At 42.9% G+C, this 21,523-nt stretch overlaps 1 protein-coding gene across 4 annotated transcripts in view; it reads left to right on the top strand.

The window, feature by feature from the left end:
* zc3h14 (zinc finger CCCH-type containing 14) overlaps positions 1-21,523 on the top strand; it is a 45,495-nt gene that overhangs the window by 20,152 nt on the left and 3,820 nt on the right. For 3 of the 4 annotated variants that reach the window (XM_086002890.1, XM_086002888.1, XM_086002891.1), the window contains 8 exons: positions 3,000-3,468; positions 6,752-6,903; positions 8,718-8,818; positions 9,905-10,060; positions 11,316-11,466; positions 12,919-13,112; positions 15,320-15,437; positions 19,370-19,506. In XM_086002890.1, coding sequence (XP_085859016.1) covers positions 3,000-3,468; positions 6,752-6,903; positions 8,718-8,818; positions 9,905-10,060; positions 11,316-11,466; positions 12,919-13,112; positions 15,320-15,437; positions 19,370-19,506 — 1,478 coding nt within the window. The remainder of the gene's footprint in view (positions 1-2,999; positions 3,469-6,751; positions 6,904-8,717; positions 8,819-9,904; positions 10,061-11,315; positions 11,467-12,918; positions 13,113-15,319; positions 15,438-19,369; positions 19,507-21,523) is intronic. The other variant, XM_086002889.1, reaches the window with a different exon arrangement.

The raw sequence follows: 21,523 nt of genomic DNA, 5'->3' as shown, positions 1-21,523 counted from the left end.
CCAGTTGGTGTACGACCACAGACAGCGAATCTTCACCGTCAATGCCCGCTATCCTGGCAACAGCCACAATGCCTTCATCCTGCGCCAGACCGGTGTGCCAGCACTCTTCCAGCCACCACATCAAGCTCGCGGCTGGCTGGTCGAAGACGAGGGCTATCCGATCTGCACCTGGCTCATGACTCCCCACTGCAACCCCAGCACCAGCACTATAATGAGAGCCATGCCGCCATCAGGAATGTCATCGAGCAGACCATCGGAGTGCTCAAGTAACGGTTCCGCTGCCTTGACCGCTCGGGAGGAGCCCTCCAGTACTCGGCTGAGTGGGTGTCCCTTTTCGTCGTGGTGTGCTGCATGCTGCACAACTTGGCCACCATGAGGGCCCAACCATTACCACCAGGCATAGTGGGACCACCTCCGGAAGAGGACAAGGAGGAACAGTGGCGAGGGAGGCGGCAGCCACTCAATTGGCCTTCTGGAAGGGCGGTCCGTGACCGCCTCATCAGACTGCGGTTCCAATAAATTCTACCCCACATCCCGGTTGCTCACCACATCCCCGTCATTTCATCCATTTCACATGCCATATCACAGCGCAAAGCAGAAATGAGAGACCGCACAAATTGTGCAAAATTCAATGAATAAATTTATCAAAATTCAGTAAACACATATATACAACAATATTAACTAAAATCACCCTTCTGTGTAAACCCTTACTTCCCCTTTTTAGAGTGCCCTTTCCTAATCTTCTGCTCCTACGTAGTCTGTCCCCAGTGGCTGCAGCACAGCTGGTGAAGGCTGCTGAGTGTTGGTGCCAGAGACTACAGATGGCCTTGCAGGACACCCTCGACCAGCTCTGAGCCTGGAATGAACGGCTGTACACTGCACCACCTCCGCCTGGCTGGATGACAGGCAGCGACAAGGGCAATGGTGGAGTGGCAGTGGTGGGAACAGGAATGCTGTCATCCCGAGAGGACAGCAGCTTCCTGCTCCACTGACACACTGTCACTCCACTGGGGCAGCACCTCAGCATCCCTACCAATCTGCTGGAGCACAGATTGCTGGCCTGCTGCGACCCTGTGAGATCCCCGGTGGACTGTGGTGGACCCAGTGATGATGGCAGCAGTCAGAGTTTGCGTGGCATCAAGCTGAGACTGCATGAGAGCAGTCTGAGACTTGATAGCAGCAACTATTGACTGCATTACATCACTAAGATGTTGTGTGGCTGCCACATTGCCCATGACACATGGCATGAGGCCTGGGTCCCCATGGTCTATCAGGAAGTCCACCTTGTAGACTGCCAAGGATGGGCTTCATGGTGTGCACAGAGCTCTGTGCAATGTTGGAGGCGGACTCCTCCATGCTCCTTACCATTGCCGACAGGCTCTCGGGCACCCTTGCCATTGCACCCATCACTCGGTGTGTATGCCCATCACTCTTCTTGTGAACTCCTCCCCATCGAGGTCCTCATCCAAGTCCTGTGCTGCAGCCCGCTCGTCCCCAGTGTATCACCCAGTGCAGTCCCCTCTACTAAATTTGCCTCTAAAGATTGCGTAGTCTCAGTATCTGAGGTGGTGCCTGCGGGTGAGACATGCAGTGACGCAGTGCTTTCTTCCTCCTCCTCTTCTCCCGCCTCACTTTCACTGGGAGGCTCAGGTACAGGCTGGTCAGCTGGTTGCTGATTACCTGAAAGCATAAAGGCACAAGACTCACGTTAAGGTGAGGGCAGGGGAGCAGGAAGGGAGCAAGGAATGCACACAGTAAAATGAGCTGGAAAGTGGGAAAGGCTTGTGGTGTGAGTGGGATGAGCGAAGGAGAGGGGATGAACATACTGTTGTTGCCCCCAAGGGGGTCGACGTCACCGACGGTCGCAGCACCCACCACCTGGCACCCAATGACTCTCCACACTTGCTCCTCCAGGTCTGTAAGCTGTTGAATGTCCACTTCACACCTGTTTGTTCGTTCCTGCTCCCTCCTACTGTGGCCCAGCTTGGCCTGCAAGAGAAAGGAAAGTGTGTGAGTGAATGTGCAGCTATGTGTTTGGGAGATGAGCCTGCCATAGTTGAATAGCTATGATTGTAGGCAAGGCGTGAGATGTGGTTGTGAGTTTTAGTGGGTGGAGATGCTTGGTGGGGGGTGTGGTGGTTTGTGCAGTGTGTACAAACAGGTTCAGATGCTGGTATGTACGACTTGTTGAAGCATGTACTCGCCCTGACCACCCAGATGAGGTCGTTGAATTTTTTACGGCACTGTGTGAGGGTCCTGAAGACCACACTGTTGGCCGAGATGTCCTGGGCCACTTCCCTCCACATTGCCCTGAAGACCTGGGGCAATGGCCTTCTGCCAGTGGCCGGGAACAGCACTGCCCTCCTTCTTTCGACTGCCGCGACCAATGCCTATAATGCCTAGTCGCTGAAATGGCGAGCTCTCTCCCTGGGACTGGGATCAGCCATGAGGATAAGCGGCGTAGCTGTTGAGTTGCTTGGAGGTCGCCTTCAGAGCCAGCAATGTTGAGAATGAGGATGTGCAGAATGATTGAACCGCCCCTTTAAGAACTGGAAGGAGCCAATGTGAATGATGAGTCCCGATTGGAGTGCACCTGAAATTGGTTATCGCTCTGCGGGTAGCACCCCGCTCTCTGTGTGTAGCGCCCTAAGTTAGGTGATTACTGCTCCAGTTCTTTCTTGGAGCGCTAACAATCAATTTAGTGGGAGGTCAGAAGGATTAACGCCTGGCACTAATTCTCCAACTTTTTAAAATTTAGCGCCCCAACCGGGACGATACCGAATTTCTAGCCCTATAATTATACAACTTTAGTAAAGTATTGAAGTGGTGCTTTAAAACTGATGTTAAAGGTGATTTAAAAATGTTCTGCTTTTGATAATACTCCAAATGAATTAAGATTCTTTGCTGTATAAGATGGGTTTATTTAGAAGCTTGTGAATTAAATTCTGTAAGACTGTCTCTGATGCTTTCTTCAACCATGTTATCTTATTTATACATAGAACAACTTCTGTGGAGAGGAGCACATCTCAATTAACATCAGCAGTGAAGCCTTTAATGGAACTGGTCTCCTCTGAAGCAGTAATTGACATTAAACCTGAACCAGATGATCTTATAGATGAGGATCTTAACATTTTGCAGGAACTTCCATCATCTGCTAAGAAGCCGCCTGTGGTGACAGTTACCTACAGTATATCTCGTCCTTCATTTGAGGCCTTTAGGCCAGAAGAAAATGTTTCACATCCATGCAGGGCAACTGAGAATAGCACTCCGTCTTTCAGGATGTCTCAAAACAATGTGCAGCTATGTAAGCTAGGAGAAAGCAACTTGCATGGCTATAGGCCATTAGAAAATACTGGCCATACTTACAGATCATATGAAAGCAGCTTGCAAGCTTACAACAGATTATCAGAAAGTGATGTACAGGTTTACAGGTCATCAAAGCCTAACTCTGATCGATCAAGTAGAGATGTGAGTATAAATTAATAACTACGAATGTTTGGATAGATTTAGATTGTTGATCCTTTTGGCCTCATTTTCCATTATATTAATGTTGCCTAGATCATGCAAGTTCTCTGTTTATTATCTCCAGGACTCTGTGTGGCTTCACAACTACTTTAAGCCCCCACTGCCATAGTGTCCCTGATCTGTTCCCTTTTCACTACTCCTAATGCAGTATCCTCCCCAAGTCCTTATTACCTCACTTCCTATTCACCCTTCCATTTTCTCCCCACTCTCCCCTCACCACCGATTCCTTCCAGCTCAATTATCAATCCTAACTGCCCTTCTCCCTCCCCACACAGCCTAATTGCAGTCGCATTCTTCTATCTCCCTTTTTCACCCCCCTCTCCCAAGCAGCATGATACCAAAGCACTGCAGTTTCCCAGCTTAGTGCTGGGAAAGTGGCAGTTTTTTTTTTTAAGTGCTCTAGAATACCATAAATAGAGCAAATTGCTGCCTTAGTACTGGGAGTAGTCAGAGGCATCATGTGGTATAGACCAAAAGAATATCAGGCCCAATAGACTGGTGAGCCACCAGCTGCATTGATGTAGGGCTGGAGAGTGTGTACATTGGGTGGATTGCACCTACTACCTCTCGCCAAGCCCACTGTCACCTCATTGCCTAGCTCCCAATTATTCACTTCTACAAGTGCCCACTTTTCATCCTCCACACTGCTCGTTTACCTCTCAACTTCCCAGTACCCACCAACTATCACTATCCCATACTCAATGCCTTCCCCCCCCCCCCCTAATACTCAATAACTTCAAACATTCACTTTCCCTCATGAACCCAAATTCTCATAATCCCACACCTCCATCCAGTCCAAGTACTTTCAAAGCCAGTCTCCCAAACACTCTTCATTACTAAATCCTCTGAGTACTGACTACTCCTCAAATACTCAGTACTTTCCTCACAAAACTACTTCCTTCCCCCTTCCCACAAAGATTTAGTTTGCCAGCCCCCTTTACTGTTTCCACATTCCCTCCCGGATCCTTAAAAACCCAGCATTTGCCAAACAATATATCCTCTGAATTAGCATGAGCAACATCATGAAGAATCATCTTATCAAATGTTATGTCCTCCAACATCTCGTGAGCAACTTCCATGAATGATATGAAATGGTGCGTCTACTTAAGGAAGTGGCCCTAGAAATAGTAGATGCATTCGTTGCTGGTCATCTTCCAAAATTCTATAGACTCTGGAACAGTTCCCATGGATTGGAGGGTAGCTAATGTAACCCCACTATTTAAAAAAGGTGGTAGAGTGAAAACGGGGAATTACAGACCGGTAAGCCTGACATCGGTAGTGGGGAAAATGCTAGAGTCCATTATAAAAGATGTAATAGCAGAGCACTTGGAAAACAGTGACAGGATCGGACAAAGTCAACATGGATTTACAAAAGGTAAATCATGCTTGACTAATCTACTGGAATTTTTTGAGGATGTAACTGGTAGAATAGATAAGGGAGAACCAGTGGATGTGGTGTATTTGGACTTTTAGAAGGCTTTCGATAAAGTCCCGCATAAGAGATTAGCGTGCAAAATTAAAGTACATGGGATTGGGGGTAAGGTACTGACTTGGTTAGAGAACTGGTTGGCAGACAGGAAGCAAAGAGTTGGAATAAGCGGGTCTTTTTTCCGAGTGGCAGGCAACGACTAGTGGGGTACCGCAGGGATCGGTGCTAGGACCCCAGCTATTCACAATATATATTAATGATCTAGACGAGGGAACTAGATGTAATATCTCCAAGTTTGCAGACGACACAAAGCTGGGTGGGTGTGTGTGCTGTGAGGAGGATGCAGAGAAACTCCAGTATGATTTGGACAGGTTGGGTGATTGGGCAGATGCATGGCAAATGCAGTATTATGTGGCTAAATGCGAGGTTATCCACTTTGGTGGCAAAAACAGGAAGACAGATTATTATCTGAACGGCAATAGATTGGGAAAAGGGGAAGTGCAACGAGACCTGGGTGTCCTTGTGCACCAGTTGCTGAAGGTAAGCATGCAGATGCAGCAGGTGGTTAAGAAGGCAAATGGTATGTTGGCCTTTATAGCGAGACAATTCGAGTACAATAGCAAGGATGTCTTATATAATAGCAAAATACTGCGGATGTTGGAAATCTGAAATAACAGAAAATGCTGGAAATACTCAGCAGGCCAGGCAGCATCCGTGGAGAGAGAAACAGAGTTAACGTTTCAGGTCTGGGACCCTTCATCAGAACTGGAAAAAGCTGGAAATGTAACATATTATTTCCCCTGTTTCTGCACCTGCTTAATATCTGTTACATTTCCAGCTTTTTCCAGTTCTGATGAAGGGTCTTAGACCTGAAACGTTAACTCTGTTTCTCTCTCCACGGATGCTGCCTGGCCTGCTGAGTATATCCAGCATTTTCTGTTGTTCTAGCAAGGATGTCTTGCTGCAGTTGTACAGGGCCTTGGTAAGACCACACCTTGAGTATTGTGTGCAGTTTTGGTCGCCTTATCTGAGGAAGGATGTTCTTGACATAGAGAGAGTGCAGCGAAGATTCACCAAACTGATACCTGGGATGGCAGGAATGATGTATGAGGAGCGATTGGGTCGATTAGGCTTATATTCGCTAGAGTTTAGAAGAATGAGAGGGGATCTCATTGAAACTTATAAAATTCTAACAGACTAGACAGACTAGATGCAGGAAGGATGTTCCCGGTGGCAGGGGAGTCCAGAACCAGGGGTCACAGTCTAAGGATAAGGGGTAAGCCATTTAGGACTGGGATGAGGAAGAATTTCTTCACCCAGAAAGTGGTGAACCTGTGGAATTCTCTACCACACAAGGCAGTTGAGGCCAGTTCATTAAATATATTCAAGAAAGAGTTAGATATATTTCTTAAGGCTAAAGGGATCAAGCGATACGGGGAGAAAGAAGGGACAGGGTACTGAATTTGGATGATCAGCCATGATCTCATTAAATGGTGGAACAGGCTCGAGGGGCCGAATGGCCTGCTCCTATCTTCTATGTTTCTACTGTTTCCAGTTGGCTTGGTGATATCTAATTGCACCATTCACTTTAATTATATGAAATTCAATTTCTAACTAGATACCTCGCATGATTAGAGTGTTGCAGAATTTAGTTCCCATTCTACAAGTGCACTGTTGCCTTTTCAATAGTGTATTCTTAAAAAGCACAACTGAAGTGATAAAAGCTATTCAGTTTGATTGCATGTAGATTGAATAGTTATATTCTGTACAATGATTTGGCATTTTTTTGTATCATAGGATGAGATTTCCAAGAAGAGAAAGGCAGCAATCATCAGTTCTGTGGTTAAAGTCAGCAAAACTAGTGATGGTGAGGAAGATGATGATGATTATGGCTCAAGAACAGGAACTCTTCCCAGCAGTATTTCTGTCCCAGCAAAGCCTGAAAGAAGGTATTCATGTCATATAATTCTCTCTCGTTAGGGCATACCATTGCAATATGCAATCAGCAAAATTTGTCCATCTGTTGCACAAGATTGTGCATAATATTTAATTTTTTCTTTTGTGATGTATTAATACTTTTTTTTGTGTTTCTAATTTTGACTTTCTGTAAACTTTTACAGATTGAAGTTTACTTTCTATTTATTTAACTACCTGTAGTAAGCCAATATGATTAGGGAGTAGATTTTTTTTAAAAGAAAAAGTAAATAATTGTTCTTAAATGCAATCCTACTCTGAGTGTTTTGGACACTGCTTCATTGTATTGCAGAGCAGCTTTATGTTGGTGCTGTCATTTTTGACATGGGGAAACCATTGATCTCCATTCTGCAGTGCATTCTTAATAGCGTTATCATTGTGCTTTGGCAATCTATATTGCAGGCTATGTACTATTTTGCCATTCTAGTTATTAAGTTGAGAGAACAGAAAGCAAAATATTGCAGATGCTGGAAATCTGAAACAAAACAGAAAACTCTGGAGACGTTCAGCAGGCCAGGCACCATCTGTAGAGAGAACAAACCAGTTTCTGGCCCTGAATTTCCTGGACCGCACTTAGTCTGAAATTTACTCCGGTTCCTACACTGTTCTAGCTGACAAAATTTCCCGTGGAGTGCCAGAGCATGAAAATCAGCGTAAAACAAGTACAAATGCAGCATCATCAATCGGGGTAATAGTGAGTGTGCTGCTATCTTCTGCCATGGTGCCTCACTTTTGAGTCTCTGCTGCTCTTTTTCCATATTTATACTGAGCAGCAGTGTGCCCATTGGGAAAGCTATTCCGGGTGCTTGGTCCTTCTGAATGCATGGGGTAGGGGGTCCAAAACCTTTTGGGTGCACTGAAACTGACAGTGCTTTAGTTAAGACAAGTGCAGGTCTCAGTAAGAAAAATTCCCCAAAAAACTGCGAAGAAAATGGCTATCAAACGCCAGAAATCTCAGTTACACCAATATCCAGTGACTGTGGGCTGTGCTGTGCTTAAATTTTGGGGCAAAAATCGAAGCCAGCGCATTACTGGTCCAGATGCAGGAAACTCACGTGAGCTGGTCTTTTGCACGGGGGCAGTGGGTTTCTGTGGATTAATCTCAAAAGTGGCGCGTGTCAATGTTTCAGCGTAAAACTGACGTAAATCAGTTACGTCAAGTTTCCTTGGAAACAAAAATTACGCCGAAAAGTTCCAGTAAATTCCAAGCCCATGTTTCGGGCTTGCACTCTTCGTCAGAACTGGAAGATAGTACAAATGAGCAGCATTTATAAAGAAACGGAACAAGGGGAAGGAAGAGGGGGGAATAAACACGAACACACACAGGAAAATAAATAGAATAACATGTACAGTTCTTGCAGGTGATTTTCTGTAATGAGCGCCATAGTCTAGTTCCCAGAAAATATCATTAGCCTTTCATACAAATTTTTTTTATGCCGGCACCATGTTAGGGAATCCACATAGACCTCTGGATTGTTCCTAATATTGCTTTCCACAAGGCATGAGTGATAACTATTTGCCTACTTTCATGCTATCAGAACTCAAGAAAATAGCTCACGTGATCTATAGATTCTGCTATAGAAGTGCATAAAGATTAAATGGCATTTCCAGCATTTAAGAAGGAAAATACCAACTCGGGCTGCCATCCCATGGACCCCTTGTGCTGTCTCTGCACTCCCAGAAAAGGCCTGGTTTACAACAAGCAGTGTTTTTTTTGTGCATGTTAACAATATATACAAAGAGTTTGAAAGAAATGTATTTGGGGTCAGTTAGTTTGTTTGTTTTTCAGGCCTACTTTACCACCTTCTAAACAGGCCAATAAGAATCTAATACTAAAAGCTATCACAGAGGCCCAGAAATCTGTAAGCAAGACAACAAGCTATCCACCAGGTAATGTATTTTGTATGAATCTACATGTCAATGGTGGTTTTCATCTCGTGTGCTCTGTGATACAGTTGTAGTGAATTATACAATAGTAGTATTGATAAATGTTAGCATTAAGATATCAGGATTTGTTGTTTGCTCCAAGTTGGTACCTTGAATACTTCCCTCTCCAAGCACATTTTCTTTTAAGCTCTTCTGAAAACCTCTGTTAGTTTTAGTTTTACACATTCGTTCTTTATCAGGGCACTGAAACTGAGGTTCTTTTCTACTCTCCTATAATCCTCCGATGTTTTAAAAGCCAGACTTGACAACAGCTAATCACTGTTTCCTGATTTGCCTCGTTTTCCTTCCGACCCTTCAACCTCACTAGTGCCCTGCACTACAGAACTTGTCCCTTCACTTAGATTTGTTAACTTAAAAAAGGAAAGGAAGTAACTTTTTTATTTTTAAAAAAATACCAGTGTTTATGATTGTTAGTATTTTTTTCTAATTGAATTTATAATGGCGTTTGTACAGGTTCGAGTGGCAAACAGCAAATCGGGTGCACAAACTTGCATCTCCTATGTAATACCCATCTTGAAGTTGCATTGCTCACAAACTATGCATATGCTAAGGGCCTATGGAACGAATATTCTATATTTAATTTCATAATCTATACTTTTATTTTGGAGGTGTGGAGTGATCAGTACAACATTTGGTTTTAATGTTATGTTGTCTAATCAATTCCAGGCACTTGACGCACACTATCCAAATTATAACATGTTTGCATAAATGCATCTCTGGTTTTGTAATGCTGTGTGTATGAATGAAAGTGTTTGTTACAATTTGGATATTTTGCATTAATGGGCAAAAGAAAACGCTCCATTCTAATATCACTTCCATTTTCACCCCTCAATGATGCCCAACTGATTGATTAAATGATTCTTTTTGATCATTGTGGGATTGAAGCGGTGTAAATTAAAACTTAGTTCAGTTTTTCTACCAATGGGTATCTGACAGTTGACCTGACTTATCTGGGAAAGTTAATCTAAAATTGGACAATCCTATAGATAAAGGTGTTTTTTTGTAATTGTAAGTTTTCCTTTTGTACAGTAGTTGCACAGAGACAGACAGTACCTGTGGCTCCTAGAACTCGGGCCATACGTGAAAGCAATGAAATTGAAGTGATTAATGCAGAAGACAAACCACATCAGCATGGCTTACAACTACAGATCAATACCACTGAACAACCTGTACATAAGTATTACTGTAAGAATCAAAATTACTTTTGTTAATGGTAATGTTGACTAAAATGTCTCAGAAATTGACATCAGAAGACTACTATAATTAAGACTTTTTTATTGAACATTAAATGAACGATGTAGTATTTTGGAATAAAGTTGTAAGTAGATGTTTTCCATTCTTGTATTTGTAGCCTTTGCAATCTCAGTTTTAAAAATATTTTTTCTTTTTTAATGCCTTTTCTCTTTTCCCCTCCACCCCTCAGGGTAGTGACTGTTGCAGGGGTATAGTTGCTTGAGTGCCTCTCAACTTATTGATCGACATCACTAATAGTTCCCCACAAGCGCCATTTTCTCCGACACCAAGTTACACGTTGTTCTCCATTCTCTCCACCCCATCTTTAGTGGCTGCTCATTCAGCCAAATTACTCTTGCCTTCTAGAACTTTGTCCTAAAATTAATTTTCCTTTTTACCTCCCTCATTTTCAAGCTTTCTTAAAACTTTCATCTTTAACTTCCTCCTTTATCACTTTTCCCTTTTCCTCTTGTTCTGCGTCCACTGTTTTTCTCAGCAGTGTAAAGCACTTTACACTCTACTTATATATGGCGAGTGCTATAGACTTCAGAATGTAACTTTTTGAAATATTCAATTTCTTGAAGTTGTGCTGCAATTTTATCTTTTTTTCCTATGGCATGATAAAATAACAACTGCTCTTTTCATGAGGTGCTGTTGTTCGACAGATTGTGCCACATAGCTCCTCTGAGTTTGCTTAAATCACAGTAAAAATGCTTGATAAAATATGAATTGTTAGATTGAACCATTTCTGTGGTCAAGACTAGTGTAGTAAAAAAGACTTCACGTCCTTTTAACCTTTGATCATATAAAAATAAACCTCATAATTGTTTTGCATATTGTAGGACAGCAGTTTTAATTTATTGTATATTAGTCATTTGTTTGAGAGTATAAATACCTCTCGTCTCAGTTTATCCACAGACAGCTGGGCATATTCCCAGGTCTGTGTTCTAAGGTGGCAGCTAGGAGATATGTGAAAGCTGCACCTGTGAGACTTTTCTCAACTTAGCACATGGCATAGTTGAAGTCAGAAGCTAAAGAAAGTGGAATAAAGCCTGCATCCCACCATTTTTTTAACCTTCCTCTTTGGTGCTGCAGTGTATTGTATCACCTCACTTGTTCTACAGTGTCCACCAAATGGAGAATTTTATCTTTTTTCACAATTATTAATTGTAAAATTATATAATATAATATTTTATTGGTTCTGCAGTGCAATCAATAGAAGCAAGACCAGGTGGTGACACTAGATCATTCATCTTGAAGAAGCCTGTATTGGAAGGAGTGGAACCCCAGCTCCAGGGAAAAGCTGCAATTTACATAGAAGATGTATCAGCAGAACAAGATCGTGTAGTGAAGACCAAGTGAGTAGCCCTTTCATGTACTGTTAGGTTTAATAGTATTCAAGCATGATGGCTTTTTCATTTTGTTTAATTGTATATTTTAGAATATTACAAACATTCCATGAATCACAGCCAAAGTTTCTAAAATATTCCTTGTGTATTACATGATTTAAATGTTTGTCAGTTAAAATCTAGTCAAGATAGAATCATAGTCTGTTGCTCCCTCCTTTCCCCACCTACATCACCTGCTATGTGAAGTCCTCAACGTGCTGGCCAAGCTACCAGGCAGAACCTGCCCAAAGTTCAAAATACCTGCTCCAACTTCCTGACGGAGCACAACAAGGGGGAAAAGTGAATTCTAAGCCTGCACACTCATTGTCATGTTCAGCATTGCAGGTAGTAGGTTTAGCAATCTCAAAAACAGCTGATCTTCCAGTTCTAGATTTCTGTTTTTCCTGCCTCCACCCCAGCAGTGTGCCCACCTGCACGTATTGACCACAGTTAACAACACTCCTAGGTACAGGCTGCTTATCTCCTCCAATCCTTCAGCTTCACTTAACCCAGAAGATTTTAGCCTAACCTCCAGGATCAAAATGCAGCCCAAGCCCAGGCGATCATACTGATATATGCCAGGCAATATAGGTGGGAACCATTGCCCCCTGCTGGCTTTATCCACCCTTGAACATAAGATACACTGACCAATACTGCAGAGACCTCAAGTCTGCACACACACTGGGGAAGATACCGCTCACTAAGGTGATATCCAGATGTTTAATGCACAGAAGGAGAACATTTGCCCTATCATGTCTGTGCCAACACTTTGCTAGAGCAATTTAAAACTAATCTCACTACCCTGCTTTCTCCCTATAGTCCTGTATCTTCCTCTGCTTTTTATATTAGTAAAGAGATCCCAGCACAGATCTTTGGGCACATGACTACCCATATCCCGCCAATCCGAACATTCTTTTGCCTGTACGCTCTGCTTTCTGTCACCTAATCATCTATCCACATTTCTTTTAATACCATGTGCCTTAATTTTCACAACAAGTCTCTTACATGGTAGCATCAGGTACCTTTTCAAAATCCTTATATGCAACATCCACCGCATTCCATTATTCTATGATCTGAATTCCTTGAAAAATTCAATTCAATTAATTAAGTCTGACCTGCCCTATTCAAATCCATACTGACAGTCATTGATTAGCCTTTTTAAGTGTTCACAAGAAAAACAGGAGTCTCTAGTGGTTGTACTCATCAAGTCTAAAATCGCTGAAGCAGTGACTCATTTAGTTGTAAAGCACCTGCTCTACAGGAATTCCTGTGCTCCTACGCAGAAATTCTTGTATACTTTTACTTCGGTTCTTTAAATCATTTTTGTTATACCTATATTGGATCATGTATGCCTTGTGAAATATATAATCAAAAAATGCTTAACCTCGTTATTAATTACTGTTTTTAAAATTTCCTTGGTAGCGATCAACATGACTCTGTGGAATCAAGTCCTAAATTTATTGTGACACTGGATGGCATTCCAAGTCCTCCTGGATGTATTTCAGAACAAGAGGAGGAGACTGAGCCAATGGAGCAGGGAGGTCTTTTGCAAGAGGCAGGGAGGAAATACAGATTATCAATGCAGACTGTTGCTCAGACATTGAGGGAGTCTGATGGTAATTACCTAATCATTGATTTTTAGAATTCTTATTAATACAACATAAAATCCAGACTAAAGAAAGGCCATTTGGCCCATCGAGTTTGATTCATTCAGAGCCCATACCACTTGTTAATTCCCTGCATATACTAATGTATTTTCATTCCCTTGCCTCCTGGGGAGGGGGGAAACAGTGCTATTAATACAGTAAACTTTGTGCTATTCGGCACCGACGGGACCGAGCTGTTGCCGTCCCATCAAAACTGCCGGACAAACCAGCGCTAATGTTGAAACATACGGAGATTTTGAGCTCCGTATCTGGCAACAAACCCTGTTGCCAACAGCTTCTAAACAGTCGGCAGTACCTTGCAAGCGTCTCTGTAGCTTAGCAACAGCTTCAGCGAGACCTTGCAGAGCCTGACTGGTGGGAAAAAAAAGCAACGAAAAAAAAAAAACCCAACGAAACGGCTCCTGATTTTTGCCGGTGGCTCGAGCATTCCAGACAGTTAACCTCCGGATAATACAAAGTTTCCTGTATTTCTATTATCCTCTATCTTCCTTAACCAATATTAATCTAGCTCCCTTTTAAAGGTGTCAATTGATTCTGAATCAATTACCTTCCCTGGGAATCTGTATTACACAAAAATAATGGTGCAGGAAAGGCTGCGAACAGCAACGTTTTGGACGAGGTTAAGTTTATGGAGAGTGGAGGAGAGGGGGTCAGCCAGGAGAGAATTGGAATCGTCAAGTCTCAAGGTGACAAAGGCATGGATGAGGGTTTCAGCAGCAGATAGGTGGAGGCAGACTGATCTAAAGGTGAAAGTAGATGGTCTTTGTGATGGAGAGGTCAGAAGCTCAACTCTGGTCAAACAGGCTGCTGAGGTTGCAAACAGGCTGGTTCAGCCCGAGACAGTGGCCAGAATGTGGGATGGAATCGGTGGCAAGGGTATGGAGTTGTGGCAGGAGCCGAAGACGATGTATTCTGTCTTCCCAATGTTTAGCTAGAGGCAATTGTGGCTTATCTAGGGCTGGATTTCGGACAAGCAGTCTGACAACATAGAGGCAGTGGAGGGGTAAGAGAGAGACAGAGCTGGGTGTCGTCAGCACACATGAAGAGTCTGACCCCATGTCTACGGATGATGTCGCAAAAGGGCAGCATGTAGATGAGGAAAAGGTACATGGACAGATCTTTGGGGGACTTGGTAGGGTTGCAGGGGTGATAGAATACGCCATTGCTGGAGATATTTGGCTCCGATTAAATAGGTAATAGTGGAATCAAGGGGAGGTGTTTTAGGAGAATGGCGTGGTTGACCATGTCAAAGGTTGTAGAGAGGATGAGGGATAATTCATCACAGTCACAGGCTGTCATTGCAGTCCTGTAGTAGGAGAGAAACCTGATTGGAGTGATTCAAACAGGGTGTTGCGGGAAAAATGGGCATGGATATAGGAGACTACGATATATTCGAGGACTTTGGGGGGGAAAGGGAGGTTGGAGATGGGGTGATGGTTTGCAAAGACGGGGATTTAGTAGATTTTTTGATGTGCTATGGGGAGTCAGGAAAGGAAATTGGATGGTAAGCAGTTTCGTGAGAGTGGAGAGCAGGAGGTGGATCTCGTGCACAAGATTGAGTTTCGAGAGAGTGTGAGGGGCGATGGTCAAGATACTAGAGAGAGAGAGACACCGGTTCAGGGCTAGGGCAGCTAGAGTTTGGGGTTAGGGTTTGGCTTACTGGGCATGGGGAAACAGCAAAGGCAGCTGAATGGATAATTTTGGTGACAAAGAAGTCCATGAGGTCCTTGCACTTGTTGGAGGTTGAGTGGATAAGCCAGAGTTTATTTTTGTGCTCCATGGTGTGTGGATGGTTTTGGCAGAGGAGCATGAGGCCTGATGGTGATTGATTTGGTCCAACCAGATCTGGTGGTGGATGGCTGAACCAGTTGTGTGCCAGATATGCTCAACCTGTTGCACTTGAGGGAGTGATGATTGGGGCCATGCCAGGGGGATCGACCAAGATGGAAGACAGTAAAGACTTATTATGTTGACTTTTAAATACTGAATTCAGTTTGAATCATTAAAATAATCTTGTTGCTTGGAAAACCTTTCTCTAGTCTTGGTTAATGAGTCATCATTAACTTTTTTTTAAAATGAATCTAGCGTTAGATTACAGATATGCATTCAATGTGAGCCAAATATATTAAATCATCTTTTTTCATTTTCTACCTTAGAAGAGATTGATGACAGCTTTCAAGTAAAACGGCAGAAAGTTCTAGAGCGATGCAAGTACTGGCCAGCATGTAAAAATGGTGATGATTGTATGTATCATCATCCTGTAGCTTCATGCAAGTGAGTATCTTTTAAGAAAAAGCCCAAAATATTTGTCATTAATATTTTATGACCATCGGGATTGCTCTATTTAACTTTTATTGAGCATTTCTTTCTGTCTTCAGTTTTGTGCATTTATTAAATGAAGCTAGAAATGAGCTTTGCTTCAGTGCTGGCCTATAACTCAAGACTTTATTTGAAGAGGACTAAAAGATTTAAGATTAAATCGGGGATCTAGTGGTGTTTCACTGTCTTAGATATTATTGTTTTAGTTTGGTTAACAGAACAATTTTAAAAACAAAGTTTAACAGTGAGTCCAGATAAATTACTGTAAATTGGCCTGAATTAATGACCTTTAAATATGGAGCTGTTCAGTTGTTATTTGAGGGCTAATCTGAAAAACAAAACATTAAGATGACAAGAATTTCCATCTGGACAGTTTTGATGCTGGCTCGGATTCACCACGACTAAACTCCTGGTGCTTGGATGTCCACAAGAGAGGTACAGAGCAAGAAATGGATGTTTCAAATGAAAAAACTCTGTTTGGAATCTGCCGGAGAGTTAATTTATTTAGACACTAATAGCTAGGTGAATAATGTAAAATAATCACTGCCATATACTTTAAGACAACCTGTCCATCAAAGACTGTGATGATATTGCTCTGATTATTTGTATGGACACAAAACTGTTGGAGTAATTGCAGTCACTTACCCGTTGTATCATCCATGTAAAATTTTCTTCTGCGGGGCCAATTTTATTATATTGATATAGCAGCAGTGTAAGCAAACAATATAGTCATCCATATAATCACCCTCTGATGCCTGTTTTGTTGATAAAACCAAATTTTGTGTTTAGTCTGTATACAGATGGAAATATTGTATCTACGTTAATGCCTTTAGGTTACCTGAAGGTCACTAGTTATTAAAGAGGATGTTTGACAAGAGTGTTAGTTGTAATGGTAACAGTCCCTGCACAGAGCTTATGTTAAAATACCCATTTAGAGGCATTGGTGATATTATCAATGATGGTGGGTATCCTATTTTAAAGCTATAACACCCTTCACTGCTTACTGACCATATCCAAGTGTTGGAAAAATCATCCAATAAACTGCTACCTGGTATGTCTCTAAATCTAGAGAAACCATGCTGTTTCCTAACATTAGTCCATTCAAAGGGTCCTGAATCATTCCAGACAAGGGCCTCCCTCACTAACCCTTTGCCAGATTTATATATGCTATTAAGTGGGCTTCTTCTATCTCTCCTCAACTCCACCTCCCTTCTGATCTACATTATGGCGATTTGAGGGGGGGAAGTAAGAGCTACATTGTATTGAGTTACATGTGCATCAAAATGCAAAATGAAATTTCCAAAAGTTTTGCACATCCATAGACTTATTCCAATCAATTATAGATTTGTTAGAGCTTTTTGGCACGCACTATATTGTAAAGAGGATAACTCAGTTGCTTGGTACCTGGAGCAGATCATACTTGAATAGCAGTTCTAGTATAATTTGCTTCAAATACATGTATAATTCAGCCACATTATTGACAAGCAGCCTTGCACTGCTTTTGTACTGCTGCTCGCTTATTTCCGATTCCAAGGGCTGGAGTGGGGGCTGGATTGAGGTCAGGATACCCGGAAGAACGAGTTTCCCTCAGGCCCTGCCGAATTTAGTGGCAGGACCTGATTAACATTTTTTTTTCTCCGTTTCCCGGCTGCAGCCAGCCATACTGAGAGGCTGGCTGGCTGTCAAACAGGTAGGCCTTTGGCACAAGGCCGCAGCCGGGGAGAGGAGGAGGGGCGGGGATCTGAGGAATCGGGTAGTGGGGGGGGGGGGTCGAGAGCAGAGTCCTGAGGGATTGGAGGCCTGGGGAATCAGAGGCCAGGGGGTGGAATTTAGAGGCAGGGGGCGGGAGGGAGGGTGAGATCGGGGGGTGGGGAGGGATGTTGGCGAGGCAGGTACGCTGCATCCAGCAGGTAAGTGGAAAGTCACTTGCTTCCTGGATCCAGTAGCAATATTCCCTGTAATTTTCTTTTGGTCGCGCGGCCCCTCCACAGTTTTGCTCATGCATGAAATTTAACATTATGAAAGCCCGTCACAGGCTGCGCGGGACCAGCGGAGAGCTGCGTGGCTGCGCAGCTTATTGGGAATGTTGTCCAGCAGTCCTCGTCTCCGTTTAGCTGGCGGGCTTCCTGAGGCCTGGGAAAGCCAGCCGGCCAGAGTTCAATTTGAAATCGTGGATCAATACGAGGCCCGCAGCCTCATTATAATACTTAAATTGCCAGCCCGCCTCCGCTAAAACCAGAAGTAGGCGGTTTGGGGTCGGGATTCAGATTTTTAATACTTTAACCTCCCACCCAACCCAAACCCACCTGTTTTTGGGTGATAAAAGCCTCCCCCCCCCCCCAACAAGAGACTGTGAGTTGGCTCCCTGTGCTTAAACTACTAAATCTAGCTCCCTTGTCTCAGCAGCAGACTTGTAAACCCACAAAAAACGGAGTCTACAATTTTGCCGTCTGGTTGAAGGAATCGGATTTATTGGTGTAAACGCAAGGAGCTAGCGTATTGGATGCCAGTCTCCCAGGGTCCAAATAAAATGACCCCCAGTATAAAAGTGGAACAAGAGTAGGCCATTCAGTCCCTCGAGCCTGTTCTGCCATTCAATGAGATCATGGCTGATCTGCGACCTAACTCCATATACTCGCCTTTACGAACATAAGAATTAGAAGCACAAGCAGGCCATACGGCCCCTCAAGCCTGCTTCGCCATTCAGTAAGATCATGGCTGATCTTCGACCTCAACTCCACTTTCCTGCCCTAACATCTATCCCTTAATTCCTCTGCAGTCCAAAAATCTATCTACATCAGCCTTGAATATACTCTCAATGACTGAGCATCCACAGCACTTTGGGGCAGAGAATTCCAAAGATTCACAACCCTTTGAATGAAGAAATTCCGCCTCATCTCAGTCTTAAAAGGACGGCCCCTTATCCTGGGACTATGCCCCCTAGTTCTCCAGCCAGGGGAAACAACCTCTCGGCATCTACCCTGTCAATCCCCCTCAGAATTTTATGTTTCAATGAGATCATCTCTCATTCTTCTAAACTCCAGAGAGTATAGACTCAATCTTTCCTCATAGAACAACCCTCTCATCCCAGGGATTAGTCTAGTGAACCTTCGTTACACCGCCTCTAAGGCAAGTATATCCTTCCTTAAATAAGGAGACCAAAACTCTGCACGGTACTCCAGGTGTGATCTCACCAAAGCCCTGTACAATTGTAGCAAGACTTCCTTACTCTTATACTCCAACCCTCTAGCAATAAAGGCCAACATGCCATTTCCCTTCCCAATTGCTTGCTGTATCTGCATGCTAACTCTCTGTGTTTCTTGTACTAGAACACCCAAATCTCTCTCTTTGTCCCATATCCCTTAATACCTTTGGTTAACAAAAGGCTATCAATCTCAGATTTAAATTAACAATTGATCTAGCATCAGTTGCCATTTGTGGAAGAGAGTTCCAAACTTCTACCACCCTTTGTGTGTAGAAGTGTTTCCTAATTTCACTCCTGAAAGGTCTGGCTCTAATTTTTAGATTATGCCCCCTAGTCCTAGAATCCCCAACTAGCGGAAATAGTTTCTCTGTCTACTCTATCTGTCCCCCTTAATATCTTGAAAACTTCGATCAGATCACCCCTTAACCTTCTAAATTCTAGGGGTAAACGTACTGTAAAATTGCGCCTGTTTACAGATACTGAAATTTTAGTTTATAATTCAAACATTTTTTTTTTTATAAAAGGATTCCTATTTTGAATAATGTGAATTTTTATATTCTATAGAGGAATATAAATTTTAATTTCAAAATTATGCAATTTGTTTGGAAGTTCATTTGTGGTGTTCTTGCACTGACTGAAACTTTTGATTGCAGTTCACTTAATAAATTTTACCTTTTCTCAGAACCTTTCCAAAATGTAAATTTGGGGACAAGTGCCTGTTTATCCATCCAAATTGCAAATATGACTCCAAGTGTACTAGACCAGACTGTCCATACACACATGCAAGCAGACGAAGTGCAGTAGTGCCAAAACAGCCAGGTTTGTATAGTAAAATACTGATTCATGTATGTAGACTTGACTCTCAATACTTAAGCTCACCAGAAGGTAACTTTGCAGGAATAAGGAATTTTTAAAAATTCAACTGGGTGCTGTAATTGCTGAAATTGAATTATAGGAGCTCATTCTGAAGTAACCTTGTAGGAGCATTTTAAGTTTATATTGTTTGGCGTGCAGGTGAGATGTGTCGGCCATGGCCAGATGCAGAGTGAAGCTGCCTGTATACTACCCCACAGAATGGCGAACCTCAAGAGAAATCCTTCCTGCATCAGTATCAACTTTTCCACTTTCCATATCAGCCACTCTTGCTAGCTTAGTGCCAAATTCTGGGTAATTTTCTGCTGTAGATCAAAGGCCATTTGGAATTGGGTTATGGCTGCCCAAAATCATTTCAAGTAGGACCCTTGCAGCTGGCAAAGTAGATTTTCACCCCATCAGTGCAGACTGGATTCATACCAAAGACCTAGAGACAAAATGGCGATGTATACAGATCCACTGCACCAGCCAATCTTGAAGGGAAATTTTATAAAACAGAATATTCTAACCAAAAAAGTTCTATCGTGGCTTTTCAATGATTACGTTGAGCTCCCTGATGTCTTAGTGCCACACCACATGGTATATTTACCTACTAAGATGTCCAGATGAGAAGGTTCAATTTGGTAAGATGATGGAACAGCAGCTGGGATGCTACAATTTGGCTCAGTACCCTTGTGCCAGGGAGGCCACAGATGTCCAGTGACCCTTATTGTAAAGATCATGTGTGGAAGGATCAATCTTGGCTATGATGCCCTCAAGAATGGAATTGCCTGTCAGCATTCACTGTCTATGTTCACACATGAAGTATGGTTATTTAGGTGAGCTACCAGAAGATTGTTGCCATTTGTAGAACGGTACATCAGCATGGGTTAATGTCTTCAGCAAAGGAAGTGGTAAATAAATTGATCTGTTCCTATGTATTGTTGGTATATCTGATTGTTCTATTTTAGAGTTACAAATCTTTTTCTGACATCATAAGCCTTGTCCAATGTTGAACTAAATCACATTTTTAGTGAACTTTACAGAATTTAAGAAAAAAATAAATCATGCACTAAATGCATTGTGATTTCCAGAGGTTTCCTCTTGTACTATATACTCCATTCAGGGGGTCATTTTGTGTTGGACAAAAAGTGTTTTTTTTTAAACACAATATCTTGCTGCCTCTTATATGCTGGAAAGGGCTTACTTGCCACACTCTTGGCATTTTGCACTCTACTGTCTCCTTTCATCCAAGAACTAAAGGTAGATGTGTGCTGCCTCTCGCCTACCATGGCATTGCACATCGGGAGTGCACTTTCTGGTTCCACAAAAATCTTTTTTGTAAAGAAAAACAGAGACTTACCCAGTTTTGGCGTGCCTTGCAATGAATGTTTTAAGTACCGCTGGATAGGCTGCTTAACACCTGATACCAATGGGTGGAGCATGCATGGTGCATGCCCTGCCATTGGTATCTCAAAATAATGTCCGTGTGCAATAGGACCCCGATTAGTATATTCGAATTAGGCTCCAGTCTGAAACAGGTGCGTCCCTGGGCTGCCAACTGGAGGCTCCTGGGAAAATTGCGGCATGTGAGAAGTGCACAGTAAGTATATCCCCATGATTTTCGCAGCGCTACTGCCCTATTCCCACTGGGAAAAGGGAATTGAGATTGACTCCTATATAGTCTTCAGATGGAGTACATAGGATATATGGCACAGAAACAGGCCATTCAGCCCAACCAGTCCATGCCGATGTTAATGCTCCACTCGAGCCTCCTCCCGTTTTTCCTCATCTAAATCTATCAGCATAACCCTCTATTCCCTTCTCCCTCATATGTTTGTCCAGCCTCCCCTTAAATGCATCTATACTTTTCGCTTCAACCACTCCCTGTGGTAGCGAGTTCCACATTCTCACCACTCTTTGGGTAAAGAAGTTTCTTCTGAATTCCCTATTGGATTTCTTGGTGACTATCTTATATTGATGG

The sequence above is a fragment of the Somniosus microcephalus genome, chromosome 12 (genome assembly GCF_052327205.1).
Source record: "Somniosus microcephalus isolate GS21.2 chromosome 12, FLI_Smic_1.0, whole genome shotgun sequence".
NCBI classification, from domain to species: domain Eukaryota; kingdom Metazoa; phylum Chordata; class Chondrichthyes; order Squaliformes; family Somniosidae; genus Somniosus; species Somniosus microcephalus.
Note: the sequence above shows the minus strand (reverse complement) of the source record. Positions and strands in the feature narration are given on the sequence as shown.